This window comes from Salvia splendens, chromosome 7 (assembly GCF_004379255.2).
Source record: "Salvia splendens isolate huo1 chromosome 7, SspV2, whole genome shotgun sequence".
Taxonomy (NCBI): Eukaryota; Viridiplantae; Streptophyta; class Magnoliopsida; order Lamiales; family Lamiaceae; genus Salvia; species Salvia splendens.
This window is the reverse complement of record NC_056038.1, coordinates 6,439,891-6,458,926: the sequence shown is the minus strand read 5'-3', so window position 1 is coordinate 6,458,926 and position 19,036 is coordinate 6,439,891. Positions and strand designations below refer to the sequence as shown.

Here is a 19,036-nt window from a genome sequence, read left to right as displayed (position 1 = left end):
AGCACATTGTTTATTTACTGAGCACTACTACTACTACTACTACTACTACTATTATTATTATTATTATTATTATTATTATTATTATTATTTGCATATTTTCATCCAATTTTTGTTTACGTAATCGTTGCACATATCTTCAATCGACAATCACATATGAAGTAGTCATGCTAGTGTGTACATGATAGGAACACTAAACCCTACAACGGACCCTGTGACGAGTGAGCATCCCGACAGCACCGAGTGTCCCCACCACCGCCCATTCACACCTAATGACCAAAGGAGCTCGACAGCACCTCACGATTGCCCAAAGCGAGTCCCAACGAGGGCTGCCCGATATGAAGATTTTAGCTCAAAGTATAAGATAATAAAGAATATCTTTTTGATTATTTATTTCCTTGGTTTTGCATATTTTGTTAATTCTCAATTCATTGAAAAATATGAATTAAAATTCTATTTTAATCCATTAGATTATCCACTCAGAAATATGAATCAAAATTTGATTCTCATTTTTGTGTTCCAAACCATCTAACTCTAACCAGGACTACGATTTGAAAATTTGTTTTTCATAAAAATTTGATTCTCATTTTTTATGTTCCAAACGCTCTAACTCTAACCAGGAACACTCACTCTAACTTTTAACTTTTGAATTCGAATTCTACAAACTAATTTGATTCTCATTTTTTATGTTCCAAACGCTCTAACTCTAACCAGGAACACTCACTCTAACTTTAACTTTTGAATTCGAATTTGTATCTAACTTTAACTTTTGAATTCGAATTCTACAAACGCGTGCACTATCAAGCAGTAGTATAGCTAAATGGGCATATATGCTTTGTAGTGAAAAATGTAACATCAATTTAAACAATATGATCACAAGCAATCATTATCTCGTAGCAATTTAGCTTCATCGATCTTTTTATTCATCTTTAGTTCATCTTTAGTCTGTATATTTATTCATCTTTAATGTTTTTATTCATCTTTACTCTGTATATTTATTCATCTATCTTTTTATTCATCTTTAGTTCATCTATTCATCTTTAATGTTTTTATTCATTCTTTAGTTCATCTTTAGTCTGTATATTTATTCATCTTTAATGTGTACATTTTTAACTATTATTAAATAATAACTATGAAATATCTACTATTACTTGAATATTGAATATATAGGATAACAAAAGAATAATAAATCAATTATATCTAATAAGTACTTAGAAATTTCATAATTTGAGAAACAAAGTAAAAAAATATCTCTAAATAATAATACTAACATACTCACATATAAATAGATATAGACTTTTCCCATATTCTAAAACATTCTACTCTTTTCTTTTATATACTAGGTATCTACATTTTATATAAACATTCTTCTCATTTTCTAAAACTTTATTTATAATATATTCTAGATATTTCACACTCTTTGCATATACTATACTCTAGGTATCTTTTTTTTATATATTCATTATAGCTAAGTTATTGCTAATTTTTTCTACATCAAAATTTAAATATTGTATTAGATAATACTCGTGCATGTTATCTAGAGAACAAGAGAGAGGCATAGCATATCATCTGATCCACAATATTCGACAATATATACGACGTTGCTGATTAACAAGTCAGGATATATGCATATCTTATTTGTAGTATATATGTGACTAGTCACAGGTCATAACTGATACGACACATACACAAAATACACCTACTTATTTGTAGTTTCAAACAAAGACCCTCGCCGTCGACTCAGTAGTCTTGCACTCCACCTCCCTCACCACCGTCTTCAGCCCTTTCCCACCCCCATTAGCCATCGGGTGTATCCCGTCAACTGCTCCCTTCATGCTCGCCCGCTTCTCTCTCTCCTTTGCAAATGACACCTTGTACCGTTTCTCAACATCTATTCACCACCAACAAGCCAACTTCAACTTTCATCATATCATATCCAACATTGCATACATATAAATTGTTCTCATTTTAATTCACCTCTTACTATTTGTCCAATGAGGACTTAGAATAGTAGAATCATTTTTTTCTTTTTTATCTTTATTAATTTACCAATTATACATTAAAATTCGTGCATATTTTTAAGGACGGAGAGAGTAATATTTTTACCCTGGGCGAGGTTGTCATAGAGCTGGCCATCGCGCGTGAGGGCCATCATGACTTGCGGTATGCCGAGGGGCAGATTGTCGCCCCTATCGACCTGCCAAAAGTGGATGACCTTGCCATAGGTCTTGGCCACCTTGTCCAGTTCCTGGCGCTGGACGGGGCCCGGGACACCCGGCATGAAGAGCACGCCGCTCTTCACCTCGTACTCGTGCGAGTGCCAGAACCTCTTCTCGTCGTCGGGGAGCGTCAGGAAGAGCTCCTCCGAGACCAAGTACTCCAGCCCGATGAGGCGCCCGTCCTCGGCGGGCCGGTCGTAGATCAGGCACTGCCGGAACTCCTCGTTCTGGTGGGCGCAGAAGTGGTGCGCCTCCACCTGCCTCGTCATGTCGTCTCCGTAGAAATGGAACCTGAAATTGCAACAAAATTATGTGCAGTAGATGTATAATTTTAATAAGAAGATGGTGAATTAATTACGCGCAGAGGTGCTGGTGGATTTTGTTGATGGGGCCGAAGCCTTGGATGGTGGCGGTGGTCTTCTCCAGAAGCGCCGTCGAGGTCTGAGTCGGCTCGCCGGGGATCTGTGGGTGAGTTGACACGTTTACTCCTTCCATTTTTTTTTTAAAAATCGGAAATTGGTCTAAAATCTGAATAGAATTGTAGAGAGAGGCGTATGATAGTTGTTTAGTAAGTTGGTGTGATTGCATGAAGACTGCCGCGTGGCTCATACGTGGCACATCTGCATGGCACGTGGAATATGAGTAATCGGGAATTTTGGGCTTGGGTGTCATTATATTGTGGGCCCATTGTACATTGGGCTGGCCCAACTATAATTAGTTTTATACTCCATTTTTCAATCCCTTCCTCAGTCTCATATTGAGACATTCTATAAATAATTGGTTTGTTTTCTCTCTATTGAGACATTCTATAAATAATTGGTTTGCTATATCTCTAGAATTAGCAAACTTTAATTGCTATATTTATGAAGTTAATTATTGTATTTAAACATATTTTAATTTGATTATTTTTAAGTGTGATGCGCGAGATTAACTCAAAACTTTTTCCTCAGTTAAATATATATGTCATTGTGATTTCCGCCGAGATTCTTTTTCTCAATCATTGTGCTTTTTCATTGCGAGGTTCTTCTTTTCAATTTAATATGCCAACGCGATTTTCACTGTTTACATTAAACTGCTTTCCGTTGAAATATGCTTTTCACACTTATGATGCCAGCGTACTTCTCGCTAGAATTTATTTGTATTCAATTCGATGACACCAACATATTTTTATTCAAATTTGAATATACACAAACTAAAAATATGGGTATTAATACGCCAACGCACTTCTCGCTGGAATTTACTTTATTCAATCAGATAACGCCAGCATACTTTTTCGTTGAAATTTGAATACACTCAAACTAAAGATATGGGTTGTAGTAATAAATTTTTTTTTTACTATTTCTCTCTTATTTTCTTAATAAAAAAATAACTGGTTAATCTTTAATTGATTCAAACTACTATGTTTAATGAATTAATTAAACTCTTCTTTAACAATTCAAATGTTAAATTCATGCTCTTAAAAATAATGTTTCATTTATTATTTTAAAATTTTGTGGATTTAAAATCTTACTATCAAGGTGGAAATAGTAGGGAGTTAGAAAAAAAATTCCACGCCCTTTTTATGACTAGAAGGACGCTTAAAAATTGAAAAAAAAAGTGAAACTTAAGATAATTATGCCTATTCAAATCGTTTATTATTGGCTGCTTCTATATAATGGAGTTCCCTCGCCACTTCATCTCTTAATATCTCACTCTCTGTTTCTCGATCTAAGAAAAAAATCGTGGTTAAAGCAGAGTCATGGTCTCCATATCTAAATCCGAGGTTCGATTTCCTCTCTTTTCATGTTTATTTTCACAAGTTGATGTCGTGCGTTTAATTTCGGTGAATGAGAATTCGACCATCAAGTAGTTTTGTTGTGATCATAAGGTGGTAGTTAAGTGTTGAGTTTGTCCCCAAATTGAGCTTGCATGTCGTATGATTGAATCATTGATTTCCTTTTGTTTTTATGGCTCATTTTTGTGGTATGATGGAAAACTAGCTAAGAAGGTGACGGATACTGTAAGTGTCTTCAAATACGTCTCTTGTAACGTATCTGTAGCCTGTAGGAAATAATATCGTTTATGTTGATTAATCTTGTTACTTGTTAGAAACGTAATTACGATCGAAATGTGTGGTTGAATTGATGTGATTCGTGAATTTGTACTCCGTCGTATGCTTTTTTTAAATTAATTCTACTCATTCTTTGACAGAAACAGAGCGGGGAACAGGGGATTGATTCTAAAGCAAGCTTGGCTGCGTCACTCTCACATATGAAAATGCAAATTCAGAATGAAAGATTTGCCTCCATTAGAGTAAGTTTTACCTGTTTTCTCTTATTTACCAGTCCATATCAATCTAAAGAGCATCTATAGCGGAGAGCGTGCTCTTCACTATTCATGGTTCGGCCTCACTTTTATTTATATTTTATTTCTACTTTTAAATTTGGCATAACCATATTTTATTCCCTTTCCTATTTATAGGTCTCACTATTATATTATTCAATTTTAAACTACAATTACTTAAAGCATTTCATTAATAATAATGTTTCATTAAAAAATTCGAAATGACACTACAAATTCCTAAAAAATTAAAATTACATAATTCAAATCTAAAAGTTTTAAATTGCATAATTTAAATCCTAAAAATTTTAAATACAAGCCAATAAAACGCACAAATATGTTCTATCAGAGGAACCGACTAATCGCTGCCTAATTTGGCCCAAATATGTTCAAATTGTTGCAAAATAATTGTTCGAAGAAATAAGAGTGAGAGATAGTTTGATGTAAAAAATGAATGACGAATGATTGTATTTATAGATAATTTGGATGAAATGAGGATAAAAAAATGAGAAGAATTTAAAAAATTTGAAAAAACGACCATCTCTATTTTGGGAACTGGATAAAAAATTGGGATTTTTTCAGATTTTTCATGAATTTTTTTGTTAAAAAAAACTGCACTAAAAGGACGCCCACTCGCACTCATGTTGGGCGGGCGCGTCGCTGCTGCACAGCGAGAGAGCGCTCTTCGCACGAGTCGGCACGAGCCCAACGGTGAGCTCGTCGCATGCCGGCATTGTGGATGCTCTAATTGCTGTTTCTATGATAATAAAACATGTTTAAATCTTGAGCAATCATCCTTAAATCCAGATGTACTGAGTGAATTATTTTGTTGATTTTTCCACTGACACTGATGATTGATAGCTCCACGATTCTTTGTAGGAAAAACTTGAAAACAATAGCAAAAACATTGAATCTTATGTTTCTCACCTCAAAGAATTGAGTGCATCAAGGGCTGATTCTACAACGAGTAGTTCAGGTGATGATTCCGCGAATTTTTGATGATGATAAATGCTCGTAAAAATAAATTACGACACAGAGAATTTTACGTGGTTCGATTTACTGAGGTAAATCTACGTCCACGGGGAGAAAAGGGGGCAGGTTTGTATTGCTTGATCTGCGAATTACAGCTTACAACACAGACTTGCTATATGATTATTTCTCTAGAGAGATTCTAACCCTTTTCTACCAGATCTAAGTTCTATTTATACATTGAACTAAGATCGTGGCTTACATCATCACTCTAGGTCGTGGATGTCGTGTAGGTCATGGCCTAAGATCGTGGCCTGAGTTGACGCCACGTGGTAGTGGGTGTGTTGGAAGTTGTGGAAATCCTGCATGGGTCCACTAACTCCTTGTTCGGTCGAATACTGAGACCGAACTGCTTTGGTTGCCGATCTGAGAGTAGAGCTTGATTGGTTGGCTTTTACCGAGCTGTAGGCTGAGGCCGAACTCTTTGGTAATGCCGAACCCATCCGAACTCTTTGGTCATGCCGAACTCATACTCTTCCTTGGGCTTCGGGCTGATGGGCCGTCATTGCTGTTGGGCTTGTTTAGTCCGTACCCCATCACTACCCCCCCCGAAAGACGAAGTGAATCACTTCGGCGAAGCGAGTCACTTCGGCATTCTGGATAAAGGTACGGGGGAGGCTGACGTCAGGGGACGTGCCTTGCATGTGACTGCATTAAATGCGACAGTAAAATCCGGCCGTTGAATCCTGAAAAGGTGGGATTCGAAACGGTGCGACGATTTTGAAATCTTCGCCGAATCTGATAAATATGCTCTTTCTTCCTCATTTGAACATCTTTGCTGTTGCGTCTTCTATACTCTCTCTTTCTCGAGAAATTTTCTTCCGCTTTCAAGAGCTTCTTCAGACTTTCTTCACTTTCAAAAAGTAAGAAAAATGTCTTCTTCTTCTTCTTCGGTGTCGGGTAGCGGTAGGAAAGGGGATAAGGGGTCTTCTAGCCGGAAAGAATCCGGGGAGAAGACCGTAGAGTATTTTCACAGTATCTTGAGTAAGGATACTGTGATATCCCTTCACGAGAAATATTTTTTACCTGGGGGGAAGGCGGTGGTTCCCGACGATGATCATAGGGCTAACGACCCGCCGGAGGGTTATGCCACCGTTTACGAAGCCTGCTTAGAATGCGGGCTTCGTTTTCCTCTTCCCCCACCTTTTGTAGAGCTTCTTGATTTTTTTCAACTCCCTTTAGGTCAGGTGACTCCGAACTCTTGGAGGCACTTATCGGCTTTTGCTGCCGAACTGCGTAGGCTAGATAAGGATCTGTCTCTGAGGGCAATCCTTAATTTTTTCCAGTTTAAAAGGAAGGGATCTTGGTTCTACTTGATCCCCTTACAGCCTTTTAGGGCCTTCTGCAAAACCAAGTGGCCGAAATGGCAAAACCGTTTCTTTTTTTATAATAGGACTTCGGCTCCGGGCTTTCCTTGGAGAAGGCCGAAGTCCGTGATTCCCCATCCTCGGTTAGAACCGTTGGCCGAGCTCGAGGGCGAGCTCAATAAGATTCCTATGATTAGGAAACAGTATTCGGAAACTGAGCTCGTCAAGGGCGACCTCGTGTTCAATATCTCGTCTTCGGACGAAGAGGCCGAGGGTGAGGATTTCTCTTTATCTTTATGCTCTACTGCTTTAACGAAGAAAACTAACCTTGTTTTCTTGCTTTTTGGCAGTGTTCATGCTGAATAAGGCTATCCGAAAGTCCTCCGAGCTTGAGGAGCCGGAGAAAGAGAAGGCTACCAGCTCGGCGCCTGATGCCGAGAAGAATCCGAAGAGGCAAAAGACCTCTTCGGGTCCAAAGAAGCCGGAGTCGACTTCGGCAAGTAGGAAGGGGAGGACCCAGAAGCCCCCGAGAGCGCCAGAGAAAGACGTGGTCTTGGCGCCTCCTTCGGAGCATATCTGTGAGCCATTTTTATGGCCCACGGACTTCGCCGAGGTGAATTGTCTTCTTGATTCTTTGGCCTGGCTTCTGTCCCGTATTTTTGGTGCCCTCTGTTGACTTTTTTCCTTATCCATTTTCAGAGGAACGATATGCTCTCCAAGCTCGTCGCCGTCGAACTCTCCAAAGCGTCCAATGACTATGCCGAGATGCAGAGGAAGTTGGCGGCTGCTTGTCATCGGGCCGAACAGGCTGAGGCTAAATTTGAGAAGGCCAGAGCTGCTAGGATTTCGGCCCAGGATGAAGCTCAGTTTGCCAAAAACCAGCTCGTCATCCAGCGAGAGCAGGCGAAGCGGAGCGATGCTGCTGCCGTGGTTGCCCAAGGGGAGGCTCTCCGTGTTTACACGGAGAAACTCTTTTTGAGCAGCCAGTTCTCGGCCTTTGTCGGTAGCCTGGTAAGGCTAATTGCCGATAAGGGCGAGCAGGGGGCCGATGTCGTGCTGCCTTTGTACAGCCGAGAGATAGCAGCTCGGCTTCAGAATCTGCCGCTCCTTGAGGAGCTCGCTTCATCCTCGGTCCTGCTTTCTGTAGACCGAGTCCGGAGTTGTCGAGCTGATCGGGACGAGAACCTGGAGGCTATCTTTGCCTCCGTGGGACCCGTTTCACCCGCTTCGACTTACAACGGAGAGGGTGAGGCCGAGCCGCTGGAGCGGGAGGCCGAAGTCGAGCGAGCCGGGCATCCGGAGAAGGAAGCCGATCAGGAGGCGCAGCAGATCGGCTACGGTGGCGCCGAGCAGGCTGGGGAGAGCAGGGAGGCCGAGGCTGGAGCTGAAGCAGACAAGGAGAAGGAAGCTGAACCTCACCGAGAAGGCGGAGACGAAGCTAGCGAAGTATGATTTCGTCTCCCTTCTCTTAGTTTAGTTTCTTCCTTTATGTAAAATGGCCTTGAAGCCCTCCTTGTATAGAAAAAATTTTTTTTCTTATGAATGAAAAAATTCTTCTTTCTGCTCTTGTGTCTTCGTTTAGCCTTTCGTACTCTCTTACTCCTGTTGTGGTTTACTACCTGCTCGGTAAGCTGAAATGCCGAACTGACGTAGCTGCTTTGTATTCTTAACTCTCAAGGAGCTGGAGATACTTCACTGGAAACGGCTGTACTCTTCGGCTTTAGACGAAGCTGAGAAAAGAGCTATAGCCGATCAGACGAAGAATGACGAGCTTCTGGCTCGTTTAGTGAAGCTGGAGGCCGATAATAAGGACTTAGAGTCCGATAAGAATGATCTGGAGGCCGAGCTGAATACGACCATTGCTGAGAGGGCTGCGTACGAGGATTACATCCGTGTGCGCGGGGGAATGACCATATCAGATGCTCAGAGTCGAGTTGACGAACTGTGGGAGGAATATAATGTACTCCGGAGGAACAATGCGCTGGAGAGCTCGGCTTGCCAACAAGTCGTGACATCATTGCGGCGCTGGGCTTCTCGGTACAACATTGTTCTTTCTCGGCGCCCCTCCATAGAAAGATTCCTTCGGCATATCGCGCCAACAGATGCTCGCACTCCAGATCAAACCTCTGGTTCCCTTGTTCAAAATCCTACTCCCAGCCAACAACGAACTCCGGAACAGCCGGAAACGTCAAGACGAGAACGGGCTCAGGAGCAACCGGAATCGTCAAGACAGGGACGGACTGAAATTCGCCGAGGAGTTGTGACTATGAGCGAGCAAGATCAGCAGATGCTTATTGCAGAGACTCTTCATCGCCGAGGTGTTAGGACTTCTCGAGCTCGGGGAAGAGGCGTTGGGTCGAGGATAGCATCTCGTCGACCTGCTTATTCTTCATCTGCTCGGAACAACCGAAATCGGCTTCCAGAGGATTTTGCAGATAGGTGGCTTAACTTCAGCAACCCTGGACAGTAGAATAGTCCTTTGTAATAGCGTAACGCCATTTTGTAGGGTAGCGGAGTTGTGTGCCGAACAAGATTTGAAAATGAAATTTTGTTTTTGTTTTCGCTTCTAACACTGTGTATTTACAGCTTAGCGAAAAAATTTCATCGTACTTGTCCTCGGTCTTATGAAGTAAACTTCTTTGACCGGACTTGTCTTTGGTCTGATGAAATAAATATCTTTGACCGGACTCGTCTTTGGTCTGATGAAATAAACATTTTTGACCGGACTCGTCTTTGGTCTGATGAAATAAACATCTTTGACCGGACTCGTCTTTGGTCTGATGAAATAAACATCTTTGACCGGACTCGTCTTTGGTCTGATGAAATAAACATCTTTGACCGGACTCGTCTTTGGTCTGATGAAATAAACATCTTTGACCGGACTCGTCTTTGTGTTCTAATTTGGCGATTTTCGTCGCCGGGATCGAACTTTCCCTTGTCCTAATTCGGCGAGTTTTATCGCGTGGATCGGACTTTCCCAGTTAACCGAAGTGGTCTTATGCAGTAAACCTCTTTGACTAGACATGGTCGTCCTCGGTCTTATGAGGTAAACTGCTTTGACCGAACTTGGTCGTCCTAATTCGGCGAGTTTTATCGCGTGGATTGGACTTTCCCTTGTCCTAATTCAGGCAAGTTTTATCGCGAGAATCGGACTTTTGTTGCAGTTCGTTTCAGACGAAGTGCTTGATTCTTAAGCAGAATTGTGGTCTTGTATCCTCTTTAGAAGCTTTGACACACAATCGTGGGCTTGTTGCAGCTCGTTTCAGACGAACTGCTTGTTTAAGCTGAATTGGGGTCTTGTATCCTCTTTAGAAGCTTTGACACACAATCGTGGGCTTGTTGCAGCTCGTTTCAGACGAACTGCTTGTTTAAGCTGAATTGTGGTCTTGTATCCTCTTTAGAAGCTTTGACACACAATCGTGGGCTTGTTGCAGCTCGTTTCAGACGAACTGCTTGTTTAAGCTGAATTGTGGTCTTGTATCCTCTTTAGAAGCTTTGACGCACAATCGTTGGCTTGTATGTTCTAAAAAGGGGATCAGCCTTTGAAGAACGAGATACCTCAGTTTTATTTGTAAGAGACGACACTCACATAGACAGACACAACGCACGTAGAGACAAGAACAAGTAAAAAAACAAAGAAAACACATAAGACTGACCGACCGGACTGTCTCTCACAAATGGAACTTTTTGAGGTTGGAAACGTACCATGTTCGGGGTACTTGTGCTCCCGACGCGTGAGTCAATTTGTAAGACCCTTTGCCGAGGACTTCTGACACCCGATATGGACCTTTCTATGTGGGTTCGAGTTCGCCCAGCTTTTCTGCTCGGCTTACTTCGTTGTTTCTCAAGACGAGATCTCCCACTTGAAATTGCAGCTTTTTCACCCTTTGGTTATAATACCGGGCTACTTGCTCCTTGTACTTGGCTGCTTTTAGGCAGGCCAATTCTCTTCTTTCTTCGGCAAGATCTAGTTCGGCTCTCAGTCCGTCACCATTCATTTCTGAGGAGAAATTGAGTTCGGGGACTGGATATGCCGATCTCAACCGAATCACGGCTTCAGTGCCGTACACCATCGAGTTCGGCTCCGGTGTGACTTCGGTCATTTCGCCGGCCTCTGATTCCGGCTGCTGTGATTGCTATGCTCGATGGTGCCGAACTGATTGCTCGGCACTTTTAAGCGCAATCTGCGAACACACTTGCTCTTTTTCGATCACCTCGGATGACCGCTATCTCTCCTTTAGTGGAGAAGGTGTTCGGCGAGGATGCCTCTGATCGCTATGACCGGGCTTCTTTTTGTCTTCTCTAGATGAGCTGTCTAAAGACCGTTTTCGACGGTCTGCCTCATCGGCACGAGAAAACTTGTCCGCAATGTCCCACATCTCTTGAGCTGTTTGCGGACCGCACTCCACGAGCTTTCTGTAGAGAGCTCCGGGCAGGATTCCATTTTGGAATGCCGAAATGACAAGTAGATCATTGAGATTATCTACTTGTAGGCATTCCTTGTGGAATCTCGTCATAAAATCGCTGATCTTTTCGTCGCGACCTTGACGTATAGAAAGCAGCTGGGCCGAAGTGCTTCTGGCTTCCGCTTTCTGAAAGAACCTCCTGTGGAAAGCATCCATTAGATCTCGGTAGGATCTAATGCTGCCTTTGGGGAGGCTATCGAACCACCTTCTGGCGTTCCCGATAAGCAGTTCGGGAAACAGCTTGCACATGTGGACCTCGTTGAGACCCTGGTTCGCCATGTTATATTGATAGCGTCCCAAGAAATCATGAGGATCCACGAGTCCGTCATAGGTTATCGACGGAGTTCGGTAGTTCTGTGGTAGGGAAGTTCGGGTAATATCGTCCGAGAACGGAGTCCTCAATGCTCCGTACATGGCGAACCCGACATTTCTTCGGTATGGAGGAGATGGAGTTCTCCTGTGATTCCGGTACCGAGGATTCTTTCTTCTGGAAGACATGATACTACTGCGGTAGTGACTGTCTCGTATGGAGGGAGAGGGAGAATCCGCCGTTTTCGCCTCCGGCTGCTTTTGGCTTCTCTGCAGGAAGGTTAAGAATTCCTCCTGCTTTTCAGCCAAAAACAGCTTGACAGCCTCGTTCAAATCGGGCTGCTGGGAAGACTCGGTGTGACGGCTTTTGGAGCGGCTTGTTCCTTCGCCATGAGAACTGGTGGTGGATTTATCCCTAGGCTGTTTTCCAGACCTATGGGATGGATTGGCTTCCTCCTGGTTCTCACGGGCAGGAATACGGGTACTCTGCGATCTGGTATGCATTTTTTGGGTTGAAAAAACGGTCAAAAATTCGCTTTATCACAAATTTGGTTCTCTGTTTCCCACAGACGGCGCCAGTGATGATTCCGCGAATTTTTGATGATGATAAATGCTCGTAAAAATAAATTACGACACAGAGAATTTTACGTGGTTCGATTTACTGAGGTAAATCTACGTCCACGGGGAGAAATGGGGGCAGGTTTGTATTGCTTGATCTGCGAATTACAGCTTACAACACAGACTTGCTATATGATTATTTCTCTCGAGAGATTCCAACCCTTTTCTATCAGATCTAAGTTCTATTTATACATTGAACTAAGATCGTGGCTTACATCATCACTCTAGGTCGTGGAGGTCGTGTAGGTCATGGCCTAAGATCGTGGCCTGAGTTGACGCCACGTGGTAGTGGGTGTGTTGGAAGTTGTGGAAATCCTGCATGGGTCCACTAACTCCTTGTTCGGTCGAATACTGAGACCGAACTGCTTTGGTTGCCGATCTGAGAGTAGAGCTTGATTGGTTGGCTTTTACCGAGCTGTAGGCTGAGGCCGAACTCTTTGGTAATGCCGAACCCATCCGAACTCTTTGGTCATGCCGAACTCATACTCTTCCTTGGGCTTCGGGCTGATGGGCCGTCATTGCTGTTGGGCTTGTTTAGTCCGTACCCCATCATCAGGCAACCTCCTCTCTTTGAGGATGAACCATCCTCTCAGTAAAGTCAGTGGACTTGTTCAAGGATCTGAAGACGATGCTGATAAGAGTAAAGAAGTTGTGTTTTCTAGAACAGTCACACTTCCTCTTATCGAGAGGATACCTTCCTATACTACGTGGATTTTCTTGGATAGGTACCAAAATTCTCGTCATTACTCTTCCTTTCCTTAATACTCCACCTATAATAATGTTTCTTTTCTTCTCAAGTATTAGAATTTAGAAATCCTTTTATTTTTACTTGCACACACTTGCACACATACACACACAATACCACACACACTGACCCAGATACACCCACACCCACATATACACACATTTACACACACACATTTAAGTGTATAGTACAAAATAATATGATCCAAAATATTTTTCAATAAATAATTTTTTTATGGAATCAATCAAGGAATAACAATTCTATTCCATTTGTATTCCTTATGCTTACCAAGCACAAGAAGCCCCTAGTTTTTGGGTTTAACAACAGGCATACCTTGGAGCAATTGCTCGTGTTTTAACATAAATTTGTCACAAAACAGAAATCAGAGAATGGCTGATGATCAGTCTGTCCTAGGGTGTAGACGCATTTATTATGATCATCGTGGCAGTGAGGCACTGATCTGTAGCGACAGTGAAGATGATCTGGTGCAGTTGGAGGGTGAGAAACGTAAATTTTCTGATGGAGAGGATCACCTTATTCGGTCAGTTTGTAATACTAGTAGTATGTTTTAGAAATTTAAATTATTTTTGTTGATATGAGCATGTTATTTTCTTTAAGAAGTCATAAATTATGGCATGTTTATTTTGGAATCACAGTGTGGCTTTTTTAGAGTATGGGATAGGGAATGAAGTTGTTGATGTGCTGACCCAGTTTGTTGGAGGATCCTCTCAGGAAATTCAAGTAATTTCTCTGTGAAAAACCATTCAAGTAATTTCTACTCTACTGTTGATATATATATATATATATATATATATATATATATATATATATATATATATATATATATATATATATATATATATTCATTCCCGTGATATGCTGCAGGAGCGTTGCACTATGCTCATGGAAACAGATCAAGAAATGGAGAAACGGAAGAAACCTTTGAAGGAAGAGATATCTAGAGATAATGTGTATCTGGACCAAAGCCTCAGTGCTGCTTTAGATTCTTTTGACAATCTATTTTGCCGTCGTTGTCTGGTACGTGGTCTTGCCTTGTGAGTTCTACTTCCTTTTATGCTCTAATGGTGTTGAGAAGCTACTTCTTTGTCTGGTATGTGGTCATGGCTTGTGTGTGCAAATGTGTTTATGAATGTGTGCAATGTGTGTGAGCGTGTGCGTGTGCAGTGTGTGAGAATATGTGCAATGCACGTGTAATTTTATAAATATTTGAAATTCCACTACTTTTGATATGAAATTCAAATTGTGTAATATAAGTAATTTAATTCCAAATCCAAACAGATACCAAACACAGAAACACGGAATTGAAGGTTCTAATTCCAATTCCACACCCCCAGACCTCAACTAGTCAACTTAATTCAGTGTTACTTTTTCATCAGAACTCCTCTTTTCGCACTGTACCATCAAATGTTTGTTACCTTCATGGGGTTCATTTCACGTAGATGGTGTGTGAAAATTGTTTTAAGTCAAGATGATTTTCGCAAAAAGTATTGAATACCCATACAAATATAATTAAATATCGATTGTTTAATCCTCCATCGTTGACCGCTCAATGGTACTGTAAAACCAAGTAGTGTATCATCCAATTTTAACCGTCGAAAAATAAATATTCAAGTTGGTTATGGTGTACAGTTCGGGCTGCACACTCTGCTAAAGCTAAACTTCAGAATATATAAATTTGTTGTATGTATGAGTCTTAATCAGCTTGTGGGTTTCACATTATATTTTTTTATTACATACGCATACATCCTACTTTGTTGCAGGTGTTTGACTGTCGTTTACATGGTTGTTCCCAATCTCCAACATGTCATGTAAGCAAAAGTTTTGCTTGGGTTATTTTCTATTGCTTGAGATATTCTCATATCCTGATTTGAATAAGTTATGGTTGGCAGACTGAAAAGCAAATTGGCCAATTAGTTACAGAAGTGGACCGTAAGCCCTGTGGAGATCAATGTTATCTTCAGGTATTGTCAAAGAATTTCCAGTATAATACTTGGCTATATTCCATCTTTTATATCAATATGATTTCATGCGAATATCACTGAGATCTCTGTGAAGCAGGCATGCGAATCTACAAGAAATTCAATCAATGCTTCACATAAATGGAGCAATTGGAACCCTTTGGAGAAAGACTTATACCTCAAGGGATTACAAATATTTGGAAGAAATAGGTATGTGAAAATTGATTTCATGGTCAAGAATACCACCTTAATTGTATCTGGTACAACGAATTGTACTGGATCAGAGGTCTTTAAAGTTAAATTTGAACTTGCTTAGAAAGGTTTATTTCAACATATCAACTGTATATCTTGCTTTATCTCCTACCAATAAAAATTTAGAATATATGCGTTTCTTGTACTTCTAAGAACTCTTAAACCTTGTTTCTCAACAATTTTTTGCATTATTGTTAAAAGCTAATACACATTTCTTGTTCATATAGTTGTTTTATAGCTCGGAATTTGCTCCCTGGTCTGAAAACTTGCGAAGAAGTATCTAATTACATGTTTGGTGATGGAGCCGTAATACCTTGTGGATCTTCAGCTAAGCTAAACTCATATTCTAATGAAGCTGGGAGGGATGGCATGGATCCTATGGTTTGTAGCCTTTTTCTTAGCTTTTCCTAACAATGAATGCTCCTTATACATCCAAGAGGTTCCTTCGAGTTTGAAGAGAGAAGGAAAATGAACTATACCTGCTATTCCTGTGTTCTGAAATTGGTCGAACAGCTTAACAATTTGTTTGATGATTCATTCTTTGGAAACATAGGTTGAGCTGTTGAATGTATAATGATTTTACTGATGATACATCAGGAGCCAGAAATGCCAGCCAAATCAAGAATACGTCGTAAAAGGGGAAGAGTGCGCAAGGACAAGGTTAAGTCTTCAAGGAAGTACCGCCAGTCGTTGTGGAGAATGATTGCGGAGGGAAAGGACATCCCATATAAGCAATATTCTCCATGCAGTTGCCAGTCAACGTGTGGGAAGCAATGTCCTTGCCTCCAGAATGGAATTTGCTGTGAGAAATACTGCGGGTACTCTAAATTCCATCTCAGTTTTATTCAACAGTATTGAGAATGTGTATACTGATACATTTGTGCTGACTATATGTATTCATTACATATGCGTTCCTCTGCATGTTGATTAGCCAAAAACCTTATTGTGGTGTGGTTCCCTCATTTATTCTTTTACAAGGTTGGATTAGATTTGGTTTATACATTATTCTCTACTTTCAGGTGCTCAAAAAGCTGCAAAAATCGCTTCAGAGGGTGCCATTGTGCTAAAGGTCAATGTAAAAGCCAACAATGCCCCTGCTTTGCAAATAAACGTGAATGTGATCCAGATGTTTGCCGGAGTTGTTGGGTTAGGTATTGAGTTTTAGTGTCTATTTATCTCTTCAATTATACTAAAATATGTTATTTTCCCCTTTTGTTTGTGTTTGTGTTTGTGTTTATGTTTGTGTTGAATACATCCAAAGAGAAAAATAAGAATATTCGAGCAAAGAATTCAATCTTTATGCAGCTGTGGTGACGGTTCGTTGGGGGGGCCGCCAAGACGAGGAGGAGACAGTCAGTGTGCCAACATGATGCTCCTTCTGAGGCAACATCAAAGAGTAACTGATTGTGGATCACATCTAATTTCACCATATTCCTCTCATGTAATGAACTCTGACTAGAAAACTACTTTGTTTTTCCATTGATAGATCCTCTTAGCAAAGTCAGATATTGTTGGTTGGGGAGCATTTGTTAAGGTACTAAATAAATGCAGCCTTCTAGCATCATGATTGTAGTCGTGTTATGGTTAGTTACATTGGGATGTGTTATTTCAGAATCCTGTCAACAAAGATGATTACCTTGGAGAATATACCGGTGAATTGATCTCCCATGAAGAAGCAGATAGGCGAGGAAAGATATATGATCGTGCTGATATATCATACCTCTTTGACTTGAATGACAAGGTAAGCAACATCTTCTTGGCCGGACCACATTTGCTTTAGTTTATATCTATATCACTTCTAATGGAATGGAATTGTGTAGTGTGGGTAAATTATGTGTAGTGTGTGTGGTGTGTGCAATTTGTGAAGTGTGTGTATAGTTTGTGTATGTAGTGTGTGCAATGTGTGTGTATGTGGATTTTTTGTAATAATTAAAAAATCTTAAATTTTAGTTTTATTATAAAATTTAAAAATTATTAAACTAAGTGATATTAAATTTAAATATAATATAAAATCTAAAATAAAAGAAAAGAGAATGAAATGGAATGAATAGTGATTTTTAAGGAAAAATAATAATAAGCAAAGGAATGAAATGCATTTTCATAGAGTTGTCTTGTTTCAGTATGTGATTGATGCATACCGCAAGGGAGACAAGTTGAAATTCGCAAACCACTCAGCAAATCCAAACTGCTACGCGAGGGTATTCATCTTCCATTGATTGTTTTCTATGACAATGTCCACTTTTCTGTTTTTTTTATTTTTTTTTTCTGAGATGGAATTCACTATATAGATAATGCTGGTGGCTGGTGATCATCGTGTTGGCATCTATGCTAATGAGCAAATCCAAGCTGGTGAAGAGATTTTCTATGATTATCGATATGGTCCCGATGAATCACCTGCCTGGGCCCTGAAGCCCACGATTTCAAAGACAGATGGTTTGCGTGGTCGAGCAAACAAGCACAAATCTCGTTGAGGTGGCGCTCTTCTTGTGATTATTATTTCTTTATCGTTACATTTGTTTTTATGCACAATCTATAACTATATTTTTTTATGAATAATCTATAACTACATTTCTTTTGATGCATAATCTATAACTACATCTTTTCTGTAGTTTAAATTGGAAAGTATTTTTAAGTAGTTTAAAATTTAAATTGTAGTTTAACTAGTACTACATCTTTACTGTCGTCACATAAACTAGAAAGTATATTTAGTGTTCCTATCTCCATTTCATTCCTTTGTTTAATAAAGAGTATTTTCTTCTCGTAAGAATCATCATTCCATTCCACATGGAATAGTCATTTCTTCCTTTAGCATTCAATTCCGTTTCATTCTCTTTTCTTCTTATTTTAGATTTTAACAAATTACAAAATATATTATATTATACTAGTATTTAAATTTAATATCACTCAAATTTATAATTTATAATTTTTAAATTTTATAATAAAACTAAAATTTTAAATCTTTAATTATTAAAAAAAATTCACACTACACACATTGTTGCACACACTACACATTGCACGTGCACACACACACTACCCACACGTCACACACTATGCACACTATATGTACACTATATACACTACACATACACTACACACATTGCACACACTACACAATTTCATTTTATTTGTATTCCTTACATTAACCAAACACAAGAATGGAATGAAATCCTCATTTCCATCCCCATTCCATTCCCTCCTTAGAGCATCCACAACCGTGCTCTTGCCAGCGGCACGGTTGTAGGTCCGGCCCCACTTTTTCTGCCTGCTCTCTGGCAAGAGCACAACACTCACAGTTGTGCTCTTCCGCAAGGACGAGCACAATTAATTTAAAATTCAATTAAACAATAACATTTCCATAATAATAAAATTCATTAAAAAACCTAAATAAAATTACAAATGACAAATAAAATAAAAACGACATAATTAAAAGCCTAAAAATTAAAAATTACATAATTAAAATACTAAAAATTAAAAAAACCACTACTTGTTGCCGAATTTCATCCACGTGTGGTTGATTAGGTTTTCTTGTAACTGAATGTGGGTTCGGGTATCGCGCATTGTGTGCCTTGTCTCGATCCTCTGGCCAACCGGCGTATGCTCACCTCGGCGTGGGGGAGACCTCGATGTTGAGCTTCCGGCTTCATCCTCGTCGTAGAAGCTAGCCGCCCTCGACCCTTCGTCGGCTATAATCATGTTGTGTAAGATAATACACGTGAACATGATGTCGGCGATATTATTCACGTACCACAGCCGAGCCGGGGCCTTCACAATGTTGAATCGGGCTTGAAGGACCCCC

At 40.2% G+C, this 19,036-nt stretch overlaps 2 protein-coding genes across 2 annotated transcripts; one reads left to right on the top strand and one right to left on the bottom strand.

Moving 5' to 3' along the window:
* Positions 1 to 1,613: 1,613 nt before the first annotated feature.
* LOC121740937 (oil body-associated protein 1A-like) lies at positions 1,614 to 2,888 on the bottom strand. The gene is made up of 3 exons (XM_042133597.1): positions 2,575 to 2,888; positions 2,104 to 2,507; positions 1,614 to 1,888 (listed from the first exon to the last, which is right to left on the bottom strand). The coding sequence occupies exons 1-3, from the start codon at positions 2,886 to 2,888 to the stop codon at positions 1,713 to 1,715; spliced, it is 894 nt and encodes a 297-aa protein (XP_041989531.1). The 3' UTR covers positions 1,614 to 1,712.
* Positions 2,889 to 3,923: 1,035 nt separating this feature from the next.
* On the top strand, positions 3,924 to 17,872 carry LOC121811640 (histone-lysine N-methyltransferase EZ3-like). Its single transcript, XM_042212525.1, has 18 exons — positions 3,924 to 3,978; positions 4,407 to 4,508; positions 5,415 to 5,511; positions 12,821 to 12,989; positions 13,389 to 13,550; positions 13,666 to 13,750; positions 13,895 to 14,047; positions 14,791 to 14,838; positions 14,920 to 14,991; positions 15,089 to 15,198; positions 15,468 to 15,621; positions 15,838 to 16,058; positions 16,260 to 16,391; positions 16,546 to 16,636; positions 16,727 to 16,774; positions 16,853 to 16,981; positions 17,361 to 17,438; positions 17,529 to 17,872. Exons 1-18 carry the CDS (start codon positions 3,955 to 3,957, stop codon positions 17,709 to 17,711), a joined length of 2,058 nt encoding a protein of 685 aa, XP_042068459.1. The 5' UTR covers positions 3,924 to 3,954; the 3' UTR covers positions 17,712 to 17,872.
* The last annotated feature ends 1,164 nt before the right edge of the window (positions 17,873 to 19,036 follow it).

Excerpts from the sequence above, each read along its gene's own strand:
- LOC121740937 (XM_042133597.1), bottom strand. The coding sequence starts at position 2,888 with ATGACACCCAAGCCCAAAATTCCCGATTACTCATATTCCACGTGCCAT. Across the intron at positions 2,508-2,574 it reads ATCCACCAGCACCTCTGCGC|GTTCCATTTCTACGGAGACG; the intron begins GTAATTAATTCA and ends TTGCAATTTCAG. Across the intron at positions 1,889-2,103 it reads CTATGACAACCTCGCCCAGG|ATGTTGAGAAACGGTACAAG; the intron begins GTAAAAATATTA and ends GGTGGTGAATAG.
- LOC121811640 (XM_042212525.1), top strand. The coding sequence starts at position 3,955 with ATGGTCTCCATATCTAAATCCGAG. Across the intron at positions 12,990-13,388 it reads ACGTGGATTTTCTTGGATAG|AAATCAGAGAATGGCTGATG; the intron begins GTACCAAAATTC and ends GTCACAAAACAG. Across the intron at positions 14,048-14,790 it reads TATTTTGCCGTCGTTGTCTG|GTGTTTGACTGTCGTTTACA; the intron begins GTACGTGGTCTT and ends ACTTTGTTGCAG.